The sequence below is a fragment of the Enhydra lutris genome, unplaced genomic scaffold (assembly GCF_002288905.1).
Source record: "Enhydra lutris kenyoni isolate GAN:26980312 unplaced genomic scaffold, ASM228890v2 scaffoldscaffold12, whole genome shotgun sequence".
In the NCBI taxonomy this organism is placed as follows: domain Eukaryota; kingdom Metazoa; phylum Chordata; class Mammalia; order Carnivora; family Mustelidae; genus Enhydra; species Enhydra lutris.
Window position 1 is genome coordinate 30,492,822 of NW_019154096.1, and position 22,534 is coordinate 30,515,355.

Sequence of the window (22,534 nt, forward strand, 5' to 3'; positions counted from 1 at the left end):
AGCTGGTAAGGACAGGCTAAGCACCGAACTGAATCTGTGAGTTCTGCTCCTGCACTCATGGCCTGGCTGGTCCTTTCAGAACTTGGAGAATTCAGTGTTGAGAGGCAAAATGCTGGCACTCAGACATGGTGGTCAGTTTGGTATTCTATGGACAAATGTCAAAAAGAAGGAGATGCACAGAACAGAAGCTTATAGGGAAGTCGAATTCCATGGGATCTCAGGGCAGGATTGAGTCCTGGGCCATCAGCCCGCTATGCAGCCAACACCAACTCATAAGCTTTATCCCTAGATAACTTGGAGTTAGTGCTGGCACTATGGTGGCCCAATGTCCATCAAAAAAGATGGTGCCACCCAAGTCAACATGCCTAAGTCTCCAGACTCTCTATCCCTTTGGCAGACTAACTTTTACCTAAAAGGGGATCAGGTGAAGCTTAAAGTCCCAACCACATTGAGCAGAAGAGGTTTTGCTTTCCTCAACTGTACAGCAAACATAGTAAGACCTATCTTCTAAGTTGCTTATCGACCTAATGCATGTTATCTTCCACAATAATAGCAAATATTTATTGAGCACTTACTGTGTGCCTGATTCTGCTCTGTATTCTGTATACGGATTATTTCTTTTCATTCCCCCTACGGGGTAGAATGAAACCACTGTGATCTCCCTATCTTATGAATGTGAAAACTGGGGCCCAGGGAGATTAACCTCTTCGGCAAGATTTATATAGAATACTCTGAGTTCACAGCATGCACTTTGACTCCCCGTGTTGATGAAGGGAGAGACCGTATGCACAGGCAGGGACCAGCACAGGGTCCTACACTGAGGTTTCTAGAAATGGCCATTGTTGCTGCAGCTGTTATTAGTACTTCATACCCTGCTTCCTCTTGTTTGTGTCTTGTCTGACCACTCTGTCCCTCCTGCCCTTGTAAAGAATCCACACTAGACATCTAATTCCACACCAGACACTGCGGACACACCTGGATCGAATTGATCCAGACAGCTGAAGGGAAGGTAATGACGTGTTTGACCCATAATGAACTTTACTCTTCTTTGCCAGAATTGCCTCCACAGAAGCGGGTGCCATTCTCACCACTGAACTAATGTGTTGGTTCCCTTTCCATGGTTCCATACTGTCCTCTCCAAGGAGGCCATCTGGGGTCATGGCCGATTCAACTCTGCACTGACCCCCCCAACTTGGCACCCACACCACCACTCCTACAGACACTCAGGGAGTCCTCCTCAGGGTCCCTGGTTGAGTGGAGGGTCTCGAAACAGCAGGGGCCCCTTACTTGTGAAGAAAGACGATCTCCACATTGACATCATCCCGGTCCTTGTGCAGGAAGTCCTTCAGGAAGTTGGAAACACTCTCCAGAGTGATGTGTCCGCAGACCACAATGTGCCTGAACAGGAGAAGCCAGTTACATGGGGCCAGCCCCGCGCTGACCCGGCACCCACCCCAGGCAAGACAGAGGAAGCGCACAGCTGCAGGGAAGCATTCCTCTCCTCCCCAGGCCTCCGTGAAAGCCCAGCTCCCATCCCCAGAGGGCCGTGAGGCAAAGCAGCGGTGCTGGCAGGTGCTCAGAGACTCCTCGGCAGAAAAGGCATATGGTTTCTCACCTGATGCTGCACAAAATCCTATTAAAAGCCCAACCGTTTGGCCAAGTGGTTTTATGCATTGAACAATAAGTGACATTATGCTTGTGCTTAAATGCTGCATTATCAAGTCCCTTGCAGATTCATATCTTTCCCTTTCTGCCCACAAAGCGTCCTCTTGAGAGATTTACCGAATGAGTCTTGGTTTATGACATAGAGCTTATCAGGTAATGAGATAACAAATCTTGCTGAAACGATGATTTTGTGTGTAAGAAAGCGGACTTTTATCAGGGTGGCTAATGTGCGGCTTGACACGTTATGGGCTCTGCTGGCCATAAGCAGTAAAAAGGAAATTTTGCATTTTTCTGCCATAACTCCTCCGACAATGGGGGCATGTAACACTTTACAGTAAGTGAGCATTACTCAGGGCTAAATGGGGATGGGATGCCTATGGAATCGCAGATCACGCCACAAGCTGTGTATCCCCAGACAGCTGCTTCCCTGGGCTGCCCAGGACTTCCACAAGAGCCACAGCATTCTACTTCAAGATGGGGAGAAGCTAGAAAGGAATGAGGCAGGAATGGTTTGCCTTGATCCAGCAAGGTTTGGACTTTTGTTTCCAGAGATTGTGGCTTCCCCTAGAGAGATGAGCCTCTCTTCCAGAACTGCTGGGACAACCGTCCCACCCAACATCTTTGGGCTCCTGGACCCATCTGATGAATCTGAACCAATCTGGCTACCCGGTGGCCCTTGACATTTGCTATCTGACGCTCCATCAGGACTGAGCCCTTTGGTACAAGGGCTAGCCCCATGACCCAAATCCGGGGCCTGACTGTGGAGAGGCAACCTTCTGGCTTCTAATAAGACCATAGCAAGGGGTTCAGCCCAGGTCCCTGTGCCTCTCGGGCTGCTAGGGACAGAGGCTGAGTCCCTGCCCAGGTTCTGAGGCAGGGGCAGGTGGTGAACACTGAAGCACGTAATTTCGTGGGAAAAAACTTTAGAACGTCTAGGCCCCCTGCACCTCATAATTGCTCGGTGCACATTCCAATAAGGCAGAAAGCTCATTGGCTGGAGGCAGCTCATAATGGGAGGAAGTGATGATCACTTATGCAATGTTCCATTAGATGCCATTACAAGAGCCTGCCCTTTCGCTGTAATTTGGTGCTTGACTAAGTATGTGAGAATAAGGCAGTAAACTCATTGGTGAAAGGATAATGATGCAGAACAAAGAGTAAATCAATAATATGCACAATGCAGTTAATAATATCACCATTATGGACTGTTATTGTTACAGTGCCACACTCACTCTGTGGCCGGGCAAGCGAAGGCCATCCTGGGGAGGAAAGACTGTCTGTGGGCTGCCTCAGAAGAGATGTTCCAACACGATCACTTTGTTTTCTAGCCAGGACCAGCCAGGTTCAAGGAGGTCCCTTGGCCACCTCTCCAAATGCCCCACACCCACATGACTAACTCCCTCTGGAAATACATCGGGTGTCAGAACACGGGACATGAACCAAACACTTGGATTACATACAATTTTATCCTGCCATCTCTTAAAATATTTCTTGTAGCACATGGGCATTTATATGGACAAAACAGGCCGCAAAGGGATTTGCATGTTTTACATAAGATTTCTGATTCTGAATTTGCCAGGGGTGTTCAGAAAGTGACCAAGACACAGGGTGTCCTGATCTGACATCCAAGGCTGCATGGGGACAGTTCTAATGGTTTCTGTCCACAGACTTCCATGACTGCAAACAAGGCCAGCATGAATCCGACGTATGGGCACCTCCACAGGACACATACGGGTGGAGGTCCTCCCGTTCACCTGGATGTGAGAATAAGCCAGACGGGATCCCTTGCTCTGCCACCAAGGATGTGTGGGATCTTGGGCAAGCTCCTTATTCCCATCCAACAGATGAGGGATCTGAGAGGTTAATGCCACCCAGCCAGCTTCCCGCCCCAGGCACAGCAAAGCTCAAAGTTCTATACCAGTAGAAGCCTGGTGATTATTCAAACCTGGACTCGAATCAATGATAGGTCCGGGGAAATGCCTGAACATTCATCCTTCCCATCCTGTACGCAAAGGACTGAATGAACAACTGCCAGCATTCCCTCTCCCTGTTCTGAACTCATTCATCTCTAGGACAGATGTGTGAGAAGTAGAAGGGAAGGAGATGAGTTCACCCTCTCACCCTTGAATCAAAGGCCCCGCCAGCTGATTTATTCAGCCTTAGAGAGAGTCAGGGTTCTCTTAGTTGAAAATGTGCTGGGTACATATAAAATATATTCCAATGCAATCAATATTATCCCTTAAGCCTTTAATTAGCTTTCAGTTCTCTTAAGAAGTAGACAAATGCAGGCAGGAGAGGAGAGGAAAAAAAAAAAAAGGATTGACTTTTCTCATTTGAGGCTAGCTGTCCAATACCATTCTAGACAATTGAGAATATATATCTTTTAGCTACAGCATGATTTCTGGGGTTGAGAGCAGCCTTTATCAAAAAGAGAGGAAAAAAAATCTTCCTTCTACATAATTGGTATTTTTGCTCAGAAAAAGCGAGATTGATTGAAAGCAGATTGCCTTTTTGCCCAAGGAGAGTTATTAGGCACATTATCATGGCAACCTTGGAGAACCCATATTGTTCCAATCTGTCCTCTATCTGATTTGAAGATTTATGACTTCCCCCCTTTGTGCCAATAATCATTTCCCTCCATTTTGTTTTCCATAGAGTGGAAGTTATCAAGAAGCCTACATATTGAACATGTTTGAATGCAGTTAGAGTTGATGGATGGGGAGAAGTCACCTCTCTAAGTCAGCATCTGCATTAGAAGACTGGCTCCCACCAGCCTGTGTCTGAGGGAGCACGGGGGGCCCTGAAGGAGCACAGAGCGATGGATGGTGAAAAGGGAAAATTTACATTCCAGAAATATTATCAGGACTTTTGAAAATTCCAGGAACCAGAGTTGGAGGAAGGATGTTATTGCAGGGAAAAGAGAAGCATAACTTGTTGTATCCTCAGTGACTGAATATACAATTGAAAGTATTCTAAGACTGGGAGCAGGGTGTGCCCGCCTTCGCACAGAATGACGGTTATTCACGGTGCACGATTTGAAGGATGCCAACAAGATCCTCATCCAAAATTATCTGTGCCCGATTCCATGACATCTACTATGTGAGATTCATACTACAATAGCCCTGTGTTAGCTCAGTTCAGTCACTAAATAACTAAATGGTCTTAGGCAAGGTACCAATTCTGTATTTTACAACTATAAAGTCAGAGTCTTGGAGGGGCTGGAGCTATTACCTGATTCATGAGGTTATCTTGAGGATTTATTTAAATAGATGATGGCTATTGGAAGTATTATTAAATGGAAGGATTCATGTGATATCTATAAATCAGTAGGTAACCAATGTAAAGTTCTAGGGCCCCTCAAATCCCATCTGATCCTCAAACAACCCTAGTTTCTACAACCTGCATCTTTGCAGATAACTTCTCTTAACCTCAATTTCCTTAAGTCGCATGCCTGACATCCCACAGCAAGAAAGTGACTTGCCCAGGATGTGACCCAGGTCTCTGGCTCTAAGGCTCACTGGGATGAAAGTGATGGGTGCTGAGAGCAGAGGCTGGAGCATTTCAGCTTCTGCTCCTTGACGGCGGGCAGGGCTGGGCCTGCAGCATGTCCTCCTCATCACAGATTGGAGGGGAGGCTGAAGAGATTCTCACTGGGCCAGGAGAGAGGCTTAGCCTGGGAAATGGTATGGAAAGAGATAATTCTCACTTAAAACATCCTCCTGTTACAGGATCACTCGATGTTGGCTGCACATGCTCAAGGCAACAAAGGCCGAACAATGGCAGAAACTCTAAATCAGGTTCTTTTACACTGAAGCCACATAATTTAGCAAGCCAAGGGATGGCAAGGTGATGCAGATATCCATCTTAGACATCATATACTATGTCCAGCCCAGGACTGCCTCACCAGCCCAAGGATCTTGAAGATAAATGATCCATTTACAATGGAGAATATTTAGGAAAGTTATACTAGGATGGTAACTAATGCTATTCCCAATGTGGCTCTAGATTTGAACTTCTTTAAACTATTGGCATTCTTAATGATGGGTTTCTACAGGGCCTGGTCACGTGGTTTGTGAAGACAGCCAACAAACTTAAATCAATAACCATTTCTGATCTAATGGGACTTCTTTGTTTTTAAAATTTTGTCGAGTTCTCTAAACAAATCTTTCTTGGGATAAACTAATGTTAACGGCTGGATTAAAGGATTCCTCTCTGATGCATGAAGAAGTGTCTGAAATGCTAGAATAGTAGCAGATGGCATTTTGTGTAATGGGGTTGGTCATCCAGTGTAAGCAAGGACGCCTGGTTTGGGGGCAGGGATCTGTAAACACGGCTGGACCGAATTAGGGGTGGGAAACACTCATGTGTCATGGAGCAAACATGGCATCAGTGGTTGAGTGCAACAACCACAATAAGGATAACGCTTGACTATTAGCCACTGTATCAGGGTTTATCAAACTACCAAGTGCTTGTTTCATGGGTACATCTTTACTAAATGAATATGGATGTGCCTCTCCCATCATAAAGCATCTCCACCTTCAGAATGAAATCCCATGCATTCTCCTCCATCAGTCTACTTCCTTTCCTGGAGATGGTGGAGGGAAGCCAGGATGCCCCAGTTGAGTTGGGACATGTTTCAGAACACAGTTCCACTGGCGCCTTTCAGAATGGACAACTTCGGCGAGGTGACCTAGGTTACAAGGCATAAGAGAAGGATGCCGGAGTGGGGAGGGGAACTCTTGAAGGCTCCAGTGAATGAAGCCTCCAGAGACCCATTGAAGTTGAGTTGAGCTAAATGAGAACTAAAAGTGTTGCTTAGAGCCAGTAACCTTGAAAAAGGGAACTGTGACAGGGATGGGCCCCACTCCACAGACTCACATCATCTTAGTATCAGAATGGCCCTTCGGGAATGTTTAGTCTAGTACCTCCACTATTATTTTAATGTGGAAACTGAGGTACAGAGTTTCAGTACACGATGAGGGGCAGAGCAAGAGCCGCACTACCTCCTCGCTTTAATGCCTCCTAGAGAGAAGGAGGGCTGATGCTGCTGAAAGGAGCCTGAGCTGGGAATCAGGAGACTGGGACCAGTCACTACAAAACAAAGGGCCCAGACAGAGTGGGCTGTACCCACAGACACTGATGGATTCCCCCCACCAGAATTCCAGCTCTCTGCCCCTTCTAGTTCGTGCTACCAGCGTATCTTGTCTAGACGTCTGCAGTACTTCCTAATTCAGTTCCCTGCTCACCCTCCCCGCCATTCCCACCCCCTCGAAACAGCCAAAGAGCAGGACTGAGGCAAATCTGACTGCATCAGGTTCCCCCCCATGGGGCAGGGAGGTCTCAGATCTCTCTTTAGCAAGAGCCTCATTCTAGGAAGACAATGTAAAATGCACAGCTCTGGGCTGTTTATTTTTAAAGATACTATATCCATTTTTACTGGAACAAGTATAAAGAACTTAAAAAACCCATAGCTATCCTGTCACAATAAATCATACAGAGTAAATTGAAAATCCTATACAGCTTTCCCCGAATACATTGTGCTCACTTTGTCAGAGAGGCAGATGAAACGTGGCATATATTGATCTAGATGTCTCTGTAAAACTATAATATTTATATCAAATACATATGCTAGAATCTCTTCTGTCTTTCTGCTGAGACTTCTAATCATGCTCTTTCCACCCACCCCCCTTCCCCCTGCCACCATTGGTAGCCACCAGCTTGATGGGAATGAATTTTAAGAAGGACTTGTCAAGGGAATTCAGCAGCATTTTATCATACAGAAAGCAGGGTACGGGTGGTGAGAGGCCTACAACTCAAATCACACAGTGGTCAGTACTCCACGTTGTCCCTCCAAGGTTGAATTTGAACCATTCAGTGTCCACACAACTATTTCTCCAAGATGCTCTCATTCAAGCTGAGGTTTTGGCAGATTCTGGCCTTGACGTTCCATTGTCACCTGTGGTGCTTTCTCTGGCCATTTTGTCACACAGCCTGCCCTGGTTTGGGTTGTGTCCTTCAGGGTGACGGTTACCGAGGCTTTCCCCTGAGGTGCAGGACCCCACTGTCCAAAAGGAAGGAAGCTTACCCACCTCCCACCTTCCCACTTCCTCCTGTATGGAGAGCCTGTCCCACAGGAACAGACTTCCACGTAGGGGAGTTCACCTTTGGCCAACAAACGCTAGCCCCAGGCTGTGTGGCTCCCATCCTTCCACCCTACCTTGAGACCTGGCTCAGGAACCCCAAAGCTTGCTGGGCTTTCTGGAACTATCTACTGACCAAGAGGCTGGTTGGTAAGGTGTGCTTGTCTTGGCCACCCTCTGCCACCGTAAGTGTAGAAGAAACATAACAGTTAATCTCGAGCCTGTCAGATCACTGGCTGCTTCCGCCACCTCAGATCTACTAACCAGGTTCTGCTAACTTGTGCAAGAATAGTCCACGTAAGGAGGACAAAAATAAAAACAAAACAACTGGGAATGTGTCTCAAGGCCACAATGTCAAACCCTGCCTGTAGCCATTTCCGGTTAACACAAATGGAAAAAAACAAAACCAGCAAACGAAAAGCCCAAGGAGGTTTAGAGATAAGAAAATCTCCTACCCAGGGCCACAGCTAGTACTTTGCTAATTACAAAGAGAGGAAATGCCTTCTCCCTCCTAGTGAGGAAGAGAATAAAGTAATCATCTCATCCAGCTGTCAATAGAGCTATTGTGGAAGAGACAGGCTGTTTTGCTGTTTCCCTAAACAGGGGCAGAAGGCTGAGCAAATTGTTCCCAACAGTGCAGCAAAGGCACCTCTGTAAAACAGAGCCCCAAGGTCATGGGACAGACTCCTGGAAGCTCCCTCAGTGAATAGAGAGATGTCCTGACCAGACCAGAACTTTCTGCACAAAGCATGTGCCTCTTCCCATATGCAGATGGTCAGGACCTAACCCACGCCAGAGGGGTCTGCATCTATGCCTCCCCCATCCGACATCACGATTAGATCTCCATAATCAGATCACACACAAGGGATGACCACACCTCTTTCGTAGTTTATTGCTACAAAGGAGCTTCGGCCCAAGTCTTAAAAATAAATTCTGAGGGGCACCTGGGTGGCGCAGTTGGTTAAGCATCTAACTCTTGGTTTCAACTCAGGTTGTGATCTCGGGGTCATGAGATTGAGCCCCACATCAGGCTTGAGGGCTCAGTGCAGAGTCTACGTGAGACTCTCTCCCTCTACCGCTCACCCCAAGTCTCTCAATCTCTCGCTCTAAAATAAATAAATTTTTAAAAATAAATCAATAAATTCTGACAACCGCAGTGTAGGACACACTGGTTATACTGACCTGTCCAGCAGGTACCTTCTCTTCTGTCAGTGGTACCTCACTTTTAATTTGGGGAACCAGTCCTCGCTAATCAGATACAGCCTTGGGACCTTGAATCAAGGTGCCCTGCCTGAGCTAGGCCTATCAACGCTTCTCAGTCTTGCATGGACTGACCCTAAGTCCCAGTGGGATCCATCCTGCCGGCAAAACCCTGTCATGACCGTCCCTGAGTTTCTGCTTGCCTGGCTCAAACATGTCCTTTCTGAAATCTTTGCTTATCAGCTTTCCTCTGAATTCCGTAAGGTACTCTAACCTTCTAAGAAAATGCCTTTTTTGCTTAAGTGAGCAAGAATCCATTTCTGTTGCCTATAACCAAGGAGCCCCCCACTGGAAGAGCCACTTAATTTTCACAAGGACTCAGTAGGCTGGTGGTGTTTGGTTTCTTTCTCTCTCCTCTTTCTCTTCTTCCTTCTTAGAAGACGACTTATACAGCCATCTGAAGTAGGCAATTTCATACCTGCCCGGCTTTCACAAATAACACGGTGTCTCTCCCCAACACCCTTGCCCTTCCATGTTTTATTCATCCCATTACTGCAGGCTTGGTGGCCTCTGGCCATTTTCAGGTAAGTCAGTCTTCCTTTGACCTGATTCTTCCAATCCTAGATGGTGCTAGGCTCTTACAGAGAAATCAGGGCGCTGAACAGCGCTCTCTTCTATGTAGATCAAAGTAGATTTGCCTGTCTCCACTGGGTGGCGCTGCTTCTGAACACAAGGGACCCTGACAAGACAAGACTAGGGCAAAGGTGAACCATAACCTTCGGGGATGAAGGTGGAATAGAGGGAAAACAAGTTCGAGCAAAGAAATGGTTCATTCTTTGGCCCTTGTGGAAGGGAGGTATATTAGCTTTGATGTAAAACGCCAGCCCCACCTCCCTGCCAACATCCCTGGTAAATCATGCACCATGGCCCTAGAGCAATCTTGTTGGGACTACTTTCCCATAAAGACAATCAAGTTGACACATCGTGGCCCTGTCCCCCAGCCATACTCAAGGGTGTGGCCCCAGTCAGCCCACACCGCTAGCTATCCAGTCCACCCTGAGTAGACCCAGCATTCTAGCTGGCCTCCAGCATCTGTAATACACATAAGAATTGGGAGGAGTCCACACTTTCCAGGGCTCACTGAGGCATAACACACCACCAGGGGTCACCATAGAGGATGAAAAAGAGAGGGTTTGGCGGGGGGATCAGCAACTCCCCCACCCTCTCAAGTCGCTCTGCACCTATATTTGACTGGGTCCACCATTAGATCCACAGAAGGTTTTGTGGGGCACAAGTCCCCCTGCTATCTTTGCCCCAAACTACTGTAATGGGTACATTTTAACAATATGAATTATCAACTGCTGTTAGAAGCACTCCCTCTAAAATGTCTGCAGCCTTCATGATTTCACTGAAGAAGATTCCTGCCAAAAAAGCATTTCACTGGAATGATGCTCCTACATCATCAAGCTTCTGTTTAGAAGCTTGGATGGTTCCGATTGGTCAAAGTCTCAGGTAAGCTCCAGGAAGGCATAATCACATGTTCTTGCGCATCCTTTAACCACAGCACTTAGCACAGTGACTGGGACACAGCAGGGGCTCGCATACTTGTAAGCTGAGTAAACATGCTGGGATGGGAACTTTCCTAAATCTGTTCTACAGCCCAGCTGGCATTTAACTTTGAGGTCTGTAGTTAAGGTCACAAAACCTCTCTCAGAGATGGCCATGAACCTGTCTCTGAATGGCCTCCCTGTCCCCTAATTAAGAAGGCACACAGAGGGGAGATAAGATTGCCTTTACTGAAAATCGGTACCCATATCTGGAGCCATTCCCATGGTTCTGGAGTGGGAGCAGGTCATTGTTACGCAACACTCACACTAGATGTGGGAGTTTGAACCCTGAGAGACACAGAATCAGGTTTCCATAAGCCTCACACTGCAACAGCCTCTAAAGTTCTTTTAATAGAAAGAGACAATGGGCTTGGACAGTTAGAAAGTTTCCTGGTGCATGATGGCAGCATCAGTGGGACAAACCCCAAGTCTACTAGGAACCATGGTGCACAGCTCTGGAAAGACTTCTATCACGATGCACAACATAGCAGGAAGGCAGAAAATGCAGTGCAATGTGCTCTCGAATGGTGGTGTTTCTTCTCTAGATTTGGAACCTACCCAGAGAGGATTCACCCAATCAAACGTGAGATTGAGCAGAAAGACTCTTCAGGGATTATAATTAGCAAAGTCATATTTGGAATTCTTTTTTTTTTTTTTTTTTTTTTTTTTTATTAATAATAATATAAAAAATTAGATTAGTAATTTTTTTTTTTTTTTTTTTTTTTTTTTTTTTTAGTAGAAGAAAGACTATCTGAGAGCAAAAGTCTAGGTTTGAATATGACTTTTTATTTTTTCTAGGTACACAGTTCATCTCCCACCTACATTTCTATTCTTGTTTTCAGAACAATAGCTGGAACATTTTGATAAGTGTGTGGAAGGGAAGAGAGACAGCAGGAAAGTAGAGGAGGGGAGGGGGGACAAGCCTTCATCCCATTAGTATTATCAGGAAATTGATTTAATATGCATCCCGGTCTCTTTAAATAGAGCTTCAAGTTTGAAAGGGACTAAAGATGTGGCTTGCAAGAATCCAAAGCAGATGCAAAGAGAGAAGCACCCACCTCCACACCCACCAAGACCCCTCGCATCAGAAGGGAATACCTAGCATGTTACATTATATGACACAGTACCTAATGACACTTGCTTTGGGTATCTGCCCCCTCGGTTCTGAATTTCAGAAGTAGTCAAGGGGTCATTTTCCCAAAGTATTAGGGCAACCTCAACTCTTTTTTCCTCCCCCAGAAGTTTAACGCTAATCAAAGCAGAACGTCTAATCAGTCCAAGATGGTCTGTCAACTTGAATTATCTGTTTGTCTTCCTATTTACTGTATCTGTCTGTCTACAGTTCTTCGTATCTTTGTGAAGATCAGTTATTGGGGCCTGTGTTTCCTTCTGACTAGAATGGCTACCAGATGATCCTTCCTGGTGATATGTGGATGATTTGCTAATTTATGGCTTTCAAAATCGAGGAATCTGAAAACATTGCTGGGAGTTCAGGCTGCACATCACGTGGGCCACGCAAGGAGAGAGCTGAACGGCTTGCTTGTCAAGGGATAGAAGTTCGTGTGAAAAGCAAAGCCTCTGTGACATTTCAACCAGAGTGATGTCTGTGATCTAGAAATCATGAATGGCATCCTATCGGAAACACCCCCCATAGGAGTAGACCCCCACGGACCACATCAAGCTGTGCAGAAGGGAGAGGGAGTACTGCCCACACTGTGTGTAGAGGGGAAAGGAAAGGAAAGGCGTATGGTACCGGGCCCAAGGCAACACCACACGAATTAACCCCACATCCTATTCCCAAGTGTTAGAGTCAGCCCTTATCAGAAAAAGTCCAGATGGAAATGTTATTGTAGGAAGACGGTCACCTCTGGGAACCAAGAGGGGAAGCTTATGTAAGCTCTGAGTTTGAACTCCCCAACCACTTTGGTGGCCAAATAATGTATAGCTCAAGAGTGCTGTGGCATATTTGGAAATCTCTATGGGTGTGACTACATTTATCCCAGTGCTTGTGTGTAGCGAGCACACAACAATTACATGTGGAATGATGGTGATGAAGGCAGGACTCACGCTAGCTCTCCTGGGGAGGGCATAGACTCCGGGATAGATTAAGTGAGTCTTTGTAAAGAAATACCGTTGACCTTTGAACAAATGGGGGCACCGACCCTCGTGTGGTCAAAAATCTACATGTTAACTTTTGACTCCCTCCAGAGCTCAACTATTAATAGCCTACTACTGACCCAGAAGCCTTACCAAGAACATAGTCACCTGACACCTATTTCGTATGTGACATTTATTACAGACTGTGTTCTTTTTTTTTTTTTTTTAAAGATTTTATTTAATTATTTGTCAGAGAGAGAGAGGGAGAGAGAGCAAGCACAGGCAGACAGAATGGCAGGCAGAGGCAGAGGGAGAAGCAGGCTCCCTGATGAGCAAGGAGCCCGATGTGGGACTCGATCCCAGGATGCTGGGATCATGACCTGAGCCGAAGGCAGCTGCTTAACCAACTGAGCCACCCAGGCGTCCCACAGACTGTGTTCTTATAATAAAGTGAGCTAAAGAAAGGAAAATGTTACTAAGAAAATCCTAAGGAAGAGAAAACACATTTACTGTACTATATTTCTCCCAAACAGTCCACACGTACATGGACCCACGCACTTGAAGCCCGTGTTGTTAAAGGATCCACTGCAATGTCTGTTCTGGTACCGTAGCTCCTCTAAGGTGCCAATCCTTTCAAAAACAAAAAGTGGTCTCGAACCACAGTGGGCAAAGCTTGAGTGTGGTTGAGAGAATGGAGTGGGACTTCAAGACAGCCAGGCAGGAGGGGATAGAAAGTGGTCTCAGAAAGGAACAAAAGATACACACAGAGAGAGGAGGAAGCAATTTCTGATCTGAGAAGAGGCACAGAGTTAAATAAGAACCCAATAATAAGGAACCAGGGAAGACTGCCCTCTCTCAGTAAGTCAGTGGAGACGACTATACAGGCAAAGTAGAGCGTGAGAGGAAAATATGATTTTAAGACTTAGTCCCATGAAGGTAGAACCAAAGATGGATGGTTGTAAGAGGGGTTCATGTAATATGAATTTTAAAACTAGGGTGTTGGCTCTCCTCGGCTTAGGAGTACCAGAAGTGGGGGTCAGCAGCCAGGGAACAGGCTATACCCGGCCCTCCTCTGAAATGGCACCTCCCAGGACTTCTTCAGGGTAACTCATCCCTGTTTGTCTCTATAACAGAATTTTAGTCTTTTTTGTTTTCATTTTTTGCCACAGGCATTAAGATTTGTACTTGGTGATTTTGTCATTCATAGCCTCGCACGTTGCCTGTAACCTCCTGGTGACTGCAACGTCCCTGAGGACAGGTCCATGGGTAGCTTGCTCCCCACTGAACCCCTCGCACCCAACACAACCTACATTGTGCCGGGCACGGGGGTACACGGTGAACATCCGTGGACTGAAAATGATCCAGCAGCCATGATAACAGGAACAGAGAGGAAGGCAGGAAATGAACTGTGCTCCAGTATTTCCTGGGTCACAAAACTCTTGTTAAATTACTGAATACTCTTTAAAATATGATGACTACATTAAAGAACATAATAAAGTATCTGTTTTCATTTTTAAGTGGAAAAGCATGATAAATTCTGGGGCACCTGGGTGGCTCAGTGGGTTAAGGCCTCTGCCTTCGGCTCGGGTCATGATCCCGGGGTCCTGGGATCGAGCCCCGTGTCGGGCTCTCTGCTAGGCGGGGAGCCTGCTTCCTCCTCTCTCTCTGTCTGCTTCTCTGCCTACTTGTGATCTCTCTCTGTCAAATAAATAAATTTAAAAAAAAAAAAATTAAAAAAAAAAAAAAGAAAAGAAAAGCATGATAAATTCTGCCAACCTCTATGGCTTTAGGGCTCCCACCTACAATCCGGAGATGACGACTCACATTGAAGGCAGAGTCTGCCCTAACTCCCTCCAGGAAGACCCAGCCTCCTGAAGGAGAGAGGTACCACTCCCACCCAAGGCTCTGAAATAAGACCAGGGAGTGCCCCTAACACAGGACTGTCCAGGAGGGGCTCTTGCTACTCTAAGTCTCATGGACAGTGAAGAAACCACCCCCAGATCAGCCACGGAACCTAGCGGAACAGGTGGATATGTCTGCCAGGGTTGGGAACATTCTTCTCAAGATGCCACTCAGATAGGTTCTGCCTGGGGTGTGGGGGGGGGAGGTGTACACACCTGGCAGATCACTACAGTCCGCCATGGCTGGTAACCTAGGAAATGAACTCCCCAAAGAGGGGCTGAAAATGTCGAGACCCACAAATAAGGCACAAATCTCATTTTGGTCAATGATCCCTCCATCCATTCTTGAGAGCCCCTCGTCGTTACAAACGTACAAGAGATAAATACATTTCTAGTCTCACCAAATGGGAAAAATCAAGGAAGAAATGGATTTGTCCCCTCTCTACCTTTGGTCCTTGACCCTGGGGGTGGGGGGCAGGACCTTTAGAAGCAATAGGCGAGCATAAGGAAGAGAGAGGCCCTTAGTGATATTCAGGCATTTCTCTTCCTCTCCATCATGTGCACAGTGTTGTGGCCCCACCCATGGGCAGGGGTGGAGGAAAACATACAACCACAGGACCATGGGGTTCAGAACAGAAAGACGTGTCAGGAGATGATCGCTAGAGGCAGCACAACCCCATGAAGCAGACTGCCCCTGGGTTCAAATCCCAAATCTATCCTTTATTTGCTGCGTAACGTCAGGCAAGTCTCATAACCTCTCTGTTCCTTAATTTCCTCACCCACTGCAAAGGGAGATGGTAATGCTTTCTTTATGTGGTTGCTATGAGGATTAAGAAATATGCAAGTTTGTAGGTATTACTACTGTCTGAGAAGGCAGTCTCAAGTCTTTGGGTCATAGTGATTCCCTTTTCATCTGCAAGTATGTGGCATTCCTCTGTCTACATAAAGAAAAGTTCTGAGGGAAGCCATAGCATTTAAGTTCCATGGACAGCTTTCCTATATTGGAACTAAAGCCATATTAGTCTGTGACAATTATTCCCCCAACCAGAAGGGGGGCCCAGACTCTCCATGAGCCAGGAGACCCTTCCTTCAAGTAGACCTCATTCGCTTTCCTGGCCCCCTTTTGCCTTCATCTTGTCCTCTATTATTCATTTTCCTCTCTCTGTATCTTCTCAGCCTTTGGCTACCAGAAACCAGTAAAATAATCCAAACACATCTCATTCTCCCTCTCCCAAACACCTGACCAAGGACTGCCTCAGTTTGGGGCCCCAGAAGCCCATCATGGGAAAAACAAGGTCTGGATGGCTCCCCGGCCTGGCTACCTCTAACAGCAGATGGATTCCTCTCTGTGGCTGATTATTTTCCATGGCCCTTGGCCATGTGACCTCGGACCATGATCTTGTCAGTTCTCATAAACTAAGCAGGAGTGGCTGAGTCACACACAGAGAGGAAATCTCTGGGGGAAATGGCAAGGGGCTATGGGAGGAAGAAGAGCAAACTGGGATCCCAAAGGCCATGGGAGCCTCACCCCCCTGCTCCCCCACCTCTGAGCAGCTTTGATTTTACATGGAGGGAAGAAGGAGCAATGTGCCCCCCGGGGGGGTGCAGGCTGGGCTGCAGGTGGGCTACCCTTCTGAATAAGATCTGGGCTCTCAACCCAAGAGGCCATTTGTCCCCAAGACCTCCAGCCCACAGAGACTGCCCGCATAGGCCACACATTGAACCCCTGATTACTGACACCCAATTCCTGTTCTTAGGAGCCCTGACACATCGTAATAAGATAAAGTAGAGAACAGTGGATGCTCACATGTGCACATGTCCCCACATCTACCACTAGCTCTGGAGGTCCTGTGGGAGGTCAAGTGAGGAACATCGATACGAGTGTTAGGAAAAGCCACTCGGGCCCTTGATCCCATGTTGATGGTGAAGATGTCCTGGGGATGCGACGTGGGCTGTTTACGTTACGCCCAACACACAGATGAAAACCGAAAATGAGGCACCAACAAAAATCTCCATGTTCTCCAATATCCTGAAATTGGGTGTTGCATAAACAAAACCTTAAACTTCTCTGCCTAATTTTTTGTGTTTTTAGTTTTCTGGTTTATTGGGGTTTTTCTTTTCCCCCTCTAAATCCATCTTTAGATTTCAAAGTTGTACATGTCTGTAGCTTTGGGTCACAAGTTCCCTTAAATTCTTTGACAAGTTAATGCATTGTTTGAGAGGTTATTCCTACGTAAAATACGCACATGCGATCCCCTCCACTGTGTATATATTTTAATTACATTCTGGGCATTCACTTGATGAAACCCTGGGGAGAAGAGTATACGTCGTGTGTCCGTGCATCCGTGCGTCCGTGCGTCCGTGCGTCTAGTGCGTAGATTTTTGTATACACAAAAACATGGGGCAAAGCATGCTATTTTAAGAGTCTGAACTCTATCTTTCAACAAAGTTTAGCTGCTTTCCTTTTGCAAATGCATTTAATTTTATCTGGAAACTTTCTGACGTTAGAAATAGAACAACTGTAGTTTCTCATTATGTTTACTGCCAGAGTCCATGCTTGCTTGCTCAACTAAAGACCTTATATTGCTAATTACTACCACATGCCCGTATCCCAAGCAAAAGAAAACTTATTGATTCTGACAGCCCATTCTCTCAACACTGAATTCCAAATGAAAACTCAAATTTTGGCCAAACATAACATTTCATCAATCTTGTTCTACTGACTGAAAAACAACATCAAACAAAGGGTGCTAATGGCCCTTTATTACCGTTCCTTTCCCAAGCTTATATTTTCTGATGAAAGATCTAAGTGACCAAAGGGCTTCTTTAAACTACTTAGTAATTAGCTTTTGAACCAGGAAACAATGTGTAAAGTAAAACGAACGGTCCCAGTGTTGATGACAGGACCTACTCTCTGTCCTCAGGGTCGGGGGACATCGGAGACCCAAAGAGCACATTAAAAGCAAAGTGTGTATTTTCATAAAGGGAGAAGAGAGAAAGCGAAAGAGAAAAAAAACCAGGCTAAAAGGCCGTGATAAAAGATGACGGAAATAGACAGAACAAAAGCCACGGGAAGTCTGTGATCTGAAGTCATCAGCACTTGAGGGTTTGAGTGGAAGTGCCAAGGCGAGAAAGATGACCAGATCGGACCAGGGGCGGGTGAGAGGCCGCTGCTCTGAGGCCCCCTCTGGGACGCCCAGCAACAAAAGCCACCAGTCACCCAGCCCACCCACACTGGACCAGGAAAACTATTTAGAGAAAAACATTGTACCCGGAGTGAGAGTCAAGAAATATGGTCCATGTACATGTCGGGGCAATTGACTTTATGGGCTTCTTCGGGGGCCGTGATAAGGAAATGCTGGCTTAGAGCTAGTGGGGTGGGAGGCCATTAAGAGAGCCCAGTTCCTCAGAACGCCTTCTGCTTTATGGCGACCTGTTCACACCTTAGAGGCGAAATGGGCAGAGGAGCTGTTTTCCTCTTGGCAATGGAATAAATGACCAATGGGAATCTCTGGACTTATCTGGCCTTTTGGATCCAACCAATGGCCCAAAAATCAGAACAGCTTGGTTCTCATCTCATCCAGGGCTGTTAAGGTAATAGGAAGAGGAGGGCTCCATTAGAGGGAAGGTGGAGGAATGTGCTGCCTCCACGGAAGAGACGCCAACTGGCCTCCTCTCGCCCACTGTCCTTTGTTCCTTTGAAAGGAAACTGGTGTCCTGTGGGTAGTTCAAGAAAATGAGTTTTGGGTTTGTTTCCCCCCCCCCACCTCCTCATTTTCTGTACAGAGGACTGGACACCTGAGCTCAGGAAGCTCTGGGATCACCCACAAGAGATGAGATCTGCTCTCTCCAACAGGACGGTCAGGCTGGGAAGAGGTGAGGGGGAAGGGCAGTGCTATGGTTTTATTTTCTCTTAAAAAACAAAACAAAAAGAGTTCATATGAAAACGTGTCCGAGGGGGGAGACATAGTTCTGCGATCAGAGCTTGTAGGACTGAAAACACTGTAGGACTGAGAGATGAGAATCCTCCCATCTTGCTCTGGATGGTAGTTACTGAGCGTGCACGCAGGGACACACCCCTCGAGCTGTGCGTTAACCCTCAAGCGTGCCTCTTACTCTGTGGAAGTTTGAACAAAACCAAAAACAACAAAGCTGAGGACCCAAGAAAAAGCTTTAAAAAAAAAAAAAAAAAGTAAAGTAAAGAATGGGTGCCATCAGCCCTGTCTGGCGCTCTGGCCAGGGACAGAAAGGCTGAGGCCCTGCTGTTGACAGAGGAGTCAGGCTTCTGGTTGGTGATGAAGGATTGCAGTGATTCGGAGATTGGTGGAATGACTGGACCACAAAGTGAGCCAGTCCCCAAGAAGAAAGCACTGAGGTACAGGAAGCCCAACGAAAGCCTCATTGGGAATAGGACCCATGCTCCAACATGCCACAGATAGAATGTGTCTTGCCCTGAGGAATCTCAACAACGTAATAGTCCCTCTGAGGACAAGCTCGGTGCCTCCTGGCTGAAGAGAATCGGTTTCCTGACTGCTACAATGCCTTGACGGTAGGCCAGGTGACCTTGACCCTGCCCTCCCTAAGGCCTCCCTGCTGGAGGACAATCCCATATTACTGCGGCACAAAAATCAAAAACAAACAAACGAAACCCCAAGGATGGCATCACATTCATCTGGGGGACCAGAATGTAGTCCCTGAGCCTGTCGATGGGAAGAATGAACGAGCTCAGCTTCCTGGGGAGGGCTTAGAACAGAAAATACAGGCCCCATCATCTAGGAACCCCTTCCAGGAGAAATGCAGTATGTGTCTTGGATCGATGGGTAGGGAAGAAAGCCATGAACGGGCACACATCTGGGTAGGCGGTCCACAGGGGACAGCTTCCTGGGGTAATTCTGACATCACAGCCCACACAGAATATGGCCCTTCCCTCACAGAAGCTTCTAGGGGAGGGGAGGGGAGAGCAGGATTCCTGTGTCACTGCCAGAGGGGCTCTGGAAAGTCACTCAACCCCATCTCTTCTGATGCAACTGACTTACTTTCTGCCTCCATGTTTGTTAAAAGTCCCGCCGAATTTATTCCGATTCAGGATGAGAGCAGCAATTTCGGGCACGTAGCGGGCAAACATTGCCTACATGCATGAAACAAAGAAAAAAGAGCCAAAAAAAAAAAAAAAATGGCATGCAGAGAGGATTCTACCACAGCGGAGGCAGCAAAACCTCTTGGCATACTTACTTTCTTCCACTAACCGCACTATAGGAGCCCCCGTATTTCTTGCGGTTTCCTATTAATTCTATGATTTCAGGGACGTAGCTGGCAAACATGGCCTGAGGAGAAGACAGGAGACAGAAGAGAGACTGAAAAGACAGGCCAAAGAAAGGGGGTGACCTTTTCAGAAGGGGAGGGGGCTCTAAGATCCGAAAACACAAAAGGGTTAGGACTGCAAAGGTATATACTAATAAAGTGGATTATAAAAATAAAAGCACAAAAAGAGCAAGCTCCTGAAAATACACAGGACAAAACAAACATTAGCCAACCTGGACAACTACCCAAAAAAAAAAAAAAAATTTTCAGGATAAATGCGAGGGAGACAGGAATAAAGAAACTGACATTCAAGGTTTCTTGCTGAAAGGAAGTCAGTACAAGGGATGCATGCTGGTGAAATCACACACTCACACACACATACACACAAGGGCAGGAGAAGACCTTTCTAGTTAAAATTCACAGGAGAATCAATGCCTTTTTGAGGGACAAAAGACAGTAAACACCAAAAGAAGATTAAAATAATACATACACTTTTTCCATTTAAAAAAAAATCATTCAAAAGCACAAAAGGTAAATATAGGAAATCACATGGGAGGACAGAATAGCAAGGAGAAACACAAATCTGCCATGTTTTGTCCAACAAACATTGTGCTTGTGGCTGGATCGGTGGGTCTGGTGACCTGCAGGGACCGCCCCGGCGCGGAGGAAATGCTTGCGTCAGTGGACACACGCACATGTACATTCATATACATTCTGTAAATGTATATGTGCCGTATGCATACAGAGCAGAGAGCCGGATATGCATCCTATAAATGCATGTGCGGTGTACACACGTGGAAGCCGTGTGCGAGGGAAGATTCTAATCTCCGCATACATGGCAAAAATCTCAACTTCCAAACGGGCTACGTTGAAAGACAAAACACAGCAACCGACGTGTTGCCAGAAATCCCCCTTGAACGTTACATCACAACCGACCGTTATGACCTGCAAAGGCCAGAAAAGCAAAGAGCAAAACTCTTTGATGTGTGTGTGTGGGGGGGGCACCCCAAGGGTCGCTGCATCGTGGAGCTGGTCGGCTGCTTAGGAAACCACACTGGGGTCACGCAAGGACGTCCCCCTGCAGGAAACCCCTAGGCTTCCTGTCCTCCGCGGGGACCCTACTCTTCAGGGCAGGCCCCAGCCACAGTGTTTGTTGGAAGTTAGGGGAGGATCATGAAGGGTGTGGGGGAGCTCTTGAAACCGCAAACTGTCTAGAGAGTGTCCACAGTGTGGACTGGGTCGGGGACAGCAGCTGTCCTCCCTGAGAATCAGCTGCTGAATTACGTTACCAAGGGACAGACACTCTCACTTAATAAGTGAGCATCCCTTTCTGGAAGACCATTAGGTTTCCTTCCGGTGAAAAGGCTGACCCCGGCAAGGGCAGGGCGCCTGGGTCTCTGGGAAACGAGTCTAACATACCTAAGGAACACGCAGGAAAGTCACCATTGCGTTTGGGTTTACTTAGCCCAGGGGTAACACTAAGGCGATCACTTGCTGGTAATGCGGAAACACAGAATCTAAAATACAAAGCTTTAAGGAAACGGATAGTAGAAAATATTAATGACCATAAAAATCGACATCATAATAAAGAATTTTTACCAGTCCCCCGAGGATGAAGAAAACCATGAAAAGGCGTCCGAGCGTGGTTTTTGCGTAAACGTCCCCATAGCCAACAGTGGACATGGTGACCATGAGTAAGTAGACACATTCCCAGTACGTGAGAGCCTGGTTGTTCTGGAAATTCTCCCATGGGTCCCCTGAATTCTCCACCTAAAGCAAGGGGACAGGGAAGAGAAAAGATGACATTGTGTGCATAGGATATACCAGGAAACCAAAACCTCTAGCAGCCTCAGCACCAGGTGTCTGTGACCCCGGTGAGCTCTGGAGCAATGACTCGGAACCTCTGCACAGGTCCTGGTGAAAGTGGGGTGGTGACACACACCTGTCTTCCAGGCTGATGGGGCAGAGAAGGGGAAAGAGCAGAGATAAAATATCCCTACTCCGGTTTTCTTCTCATTGTTGAAGATCTGAAGCCAGCAGAGTCTGAAGGCATTGCCCCCGGCCACGTTTTACAGCATTACCTTCAAGGAAAGAGCCAGAGAGCCCTGCCCTGACCTTTCTCTGTGAGTTCCTGTTCAGTCTCTGAGGGCCTGGCTCATGCGCTCCCAAGGAAATTCGAGACTCTCCCACCAGGGCCTCCTCTTTTCATCATTTTGACCAAGGCAATGCCTGGTGGGCTTCGCTCATTCAGACCTTACATCTGAACCCCCATCAGCATCTCTCGGAGTCTGACTCTGCTCTCCTGGCTTTGCAGAATGTCAGGGATGGCTCTACCCCGCAGAGGGCAAGAATTTCCCTGAGTGCACGAAAGTCGAGCTCTTGAGAACAATTTGCTTTTGCGCAACCCCTCAGACTGAGGGTCAGCAAGCTTTGTCTGTAAAGGATCAGATAGTAAATATTTTCAGCTTTGTGCAGCATACAGTTTCTGATCTCTGTAGCAACAACTCAATTCTGCGGTTGGCAAATCAGCTAGAGGCAATACTTACGCTCAAGGGAGAGTATATGAATTGGGAGCCCTTTGTCCCCAGGGGTGCAGCGCACGCAAGTTCACATAACACCTTAC

General features: G+C 46.9%; 1 protein-coding gene across 17 annotated transcripts in view; it reads right to left on the reverse strand.

Annotated features, from left to right (window-relative positions):
- Nucleotides 1-22,534, reverse strand: part of LOC111144685 (potassium calcium-activated channel subfamily M alpha 1) — a 726,020-nt gene that overhangs the window by 208,445 nt on the left and 495,041 nt on the right. For all 17 annotated transcript variants that reach the window (XM_022499102.1, XM_022499098.1, XM_022499101.1 and 14 more), the window contains 3 exons: nt 21,511-21,681; nt 19,843-19,934; nt 1,288-1,398 (listed from right to left, as the gene is read on the reverse strand). In XM_022499102.1, coding sequence (XP_022354810.1) covers nt 1,288-1,398; nt 19,843-19,934; nt 21,511-21,681 — 374 coding nt within the window. The remainder of the gene's footprint in view (nt 1-1,287; nt 1,399-19,842; nt 19,935-21,510; nt 21,682-22,534) is intronic.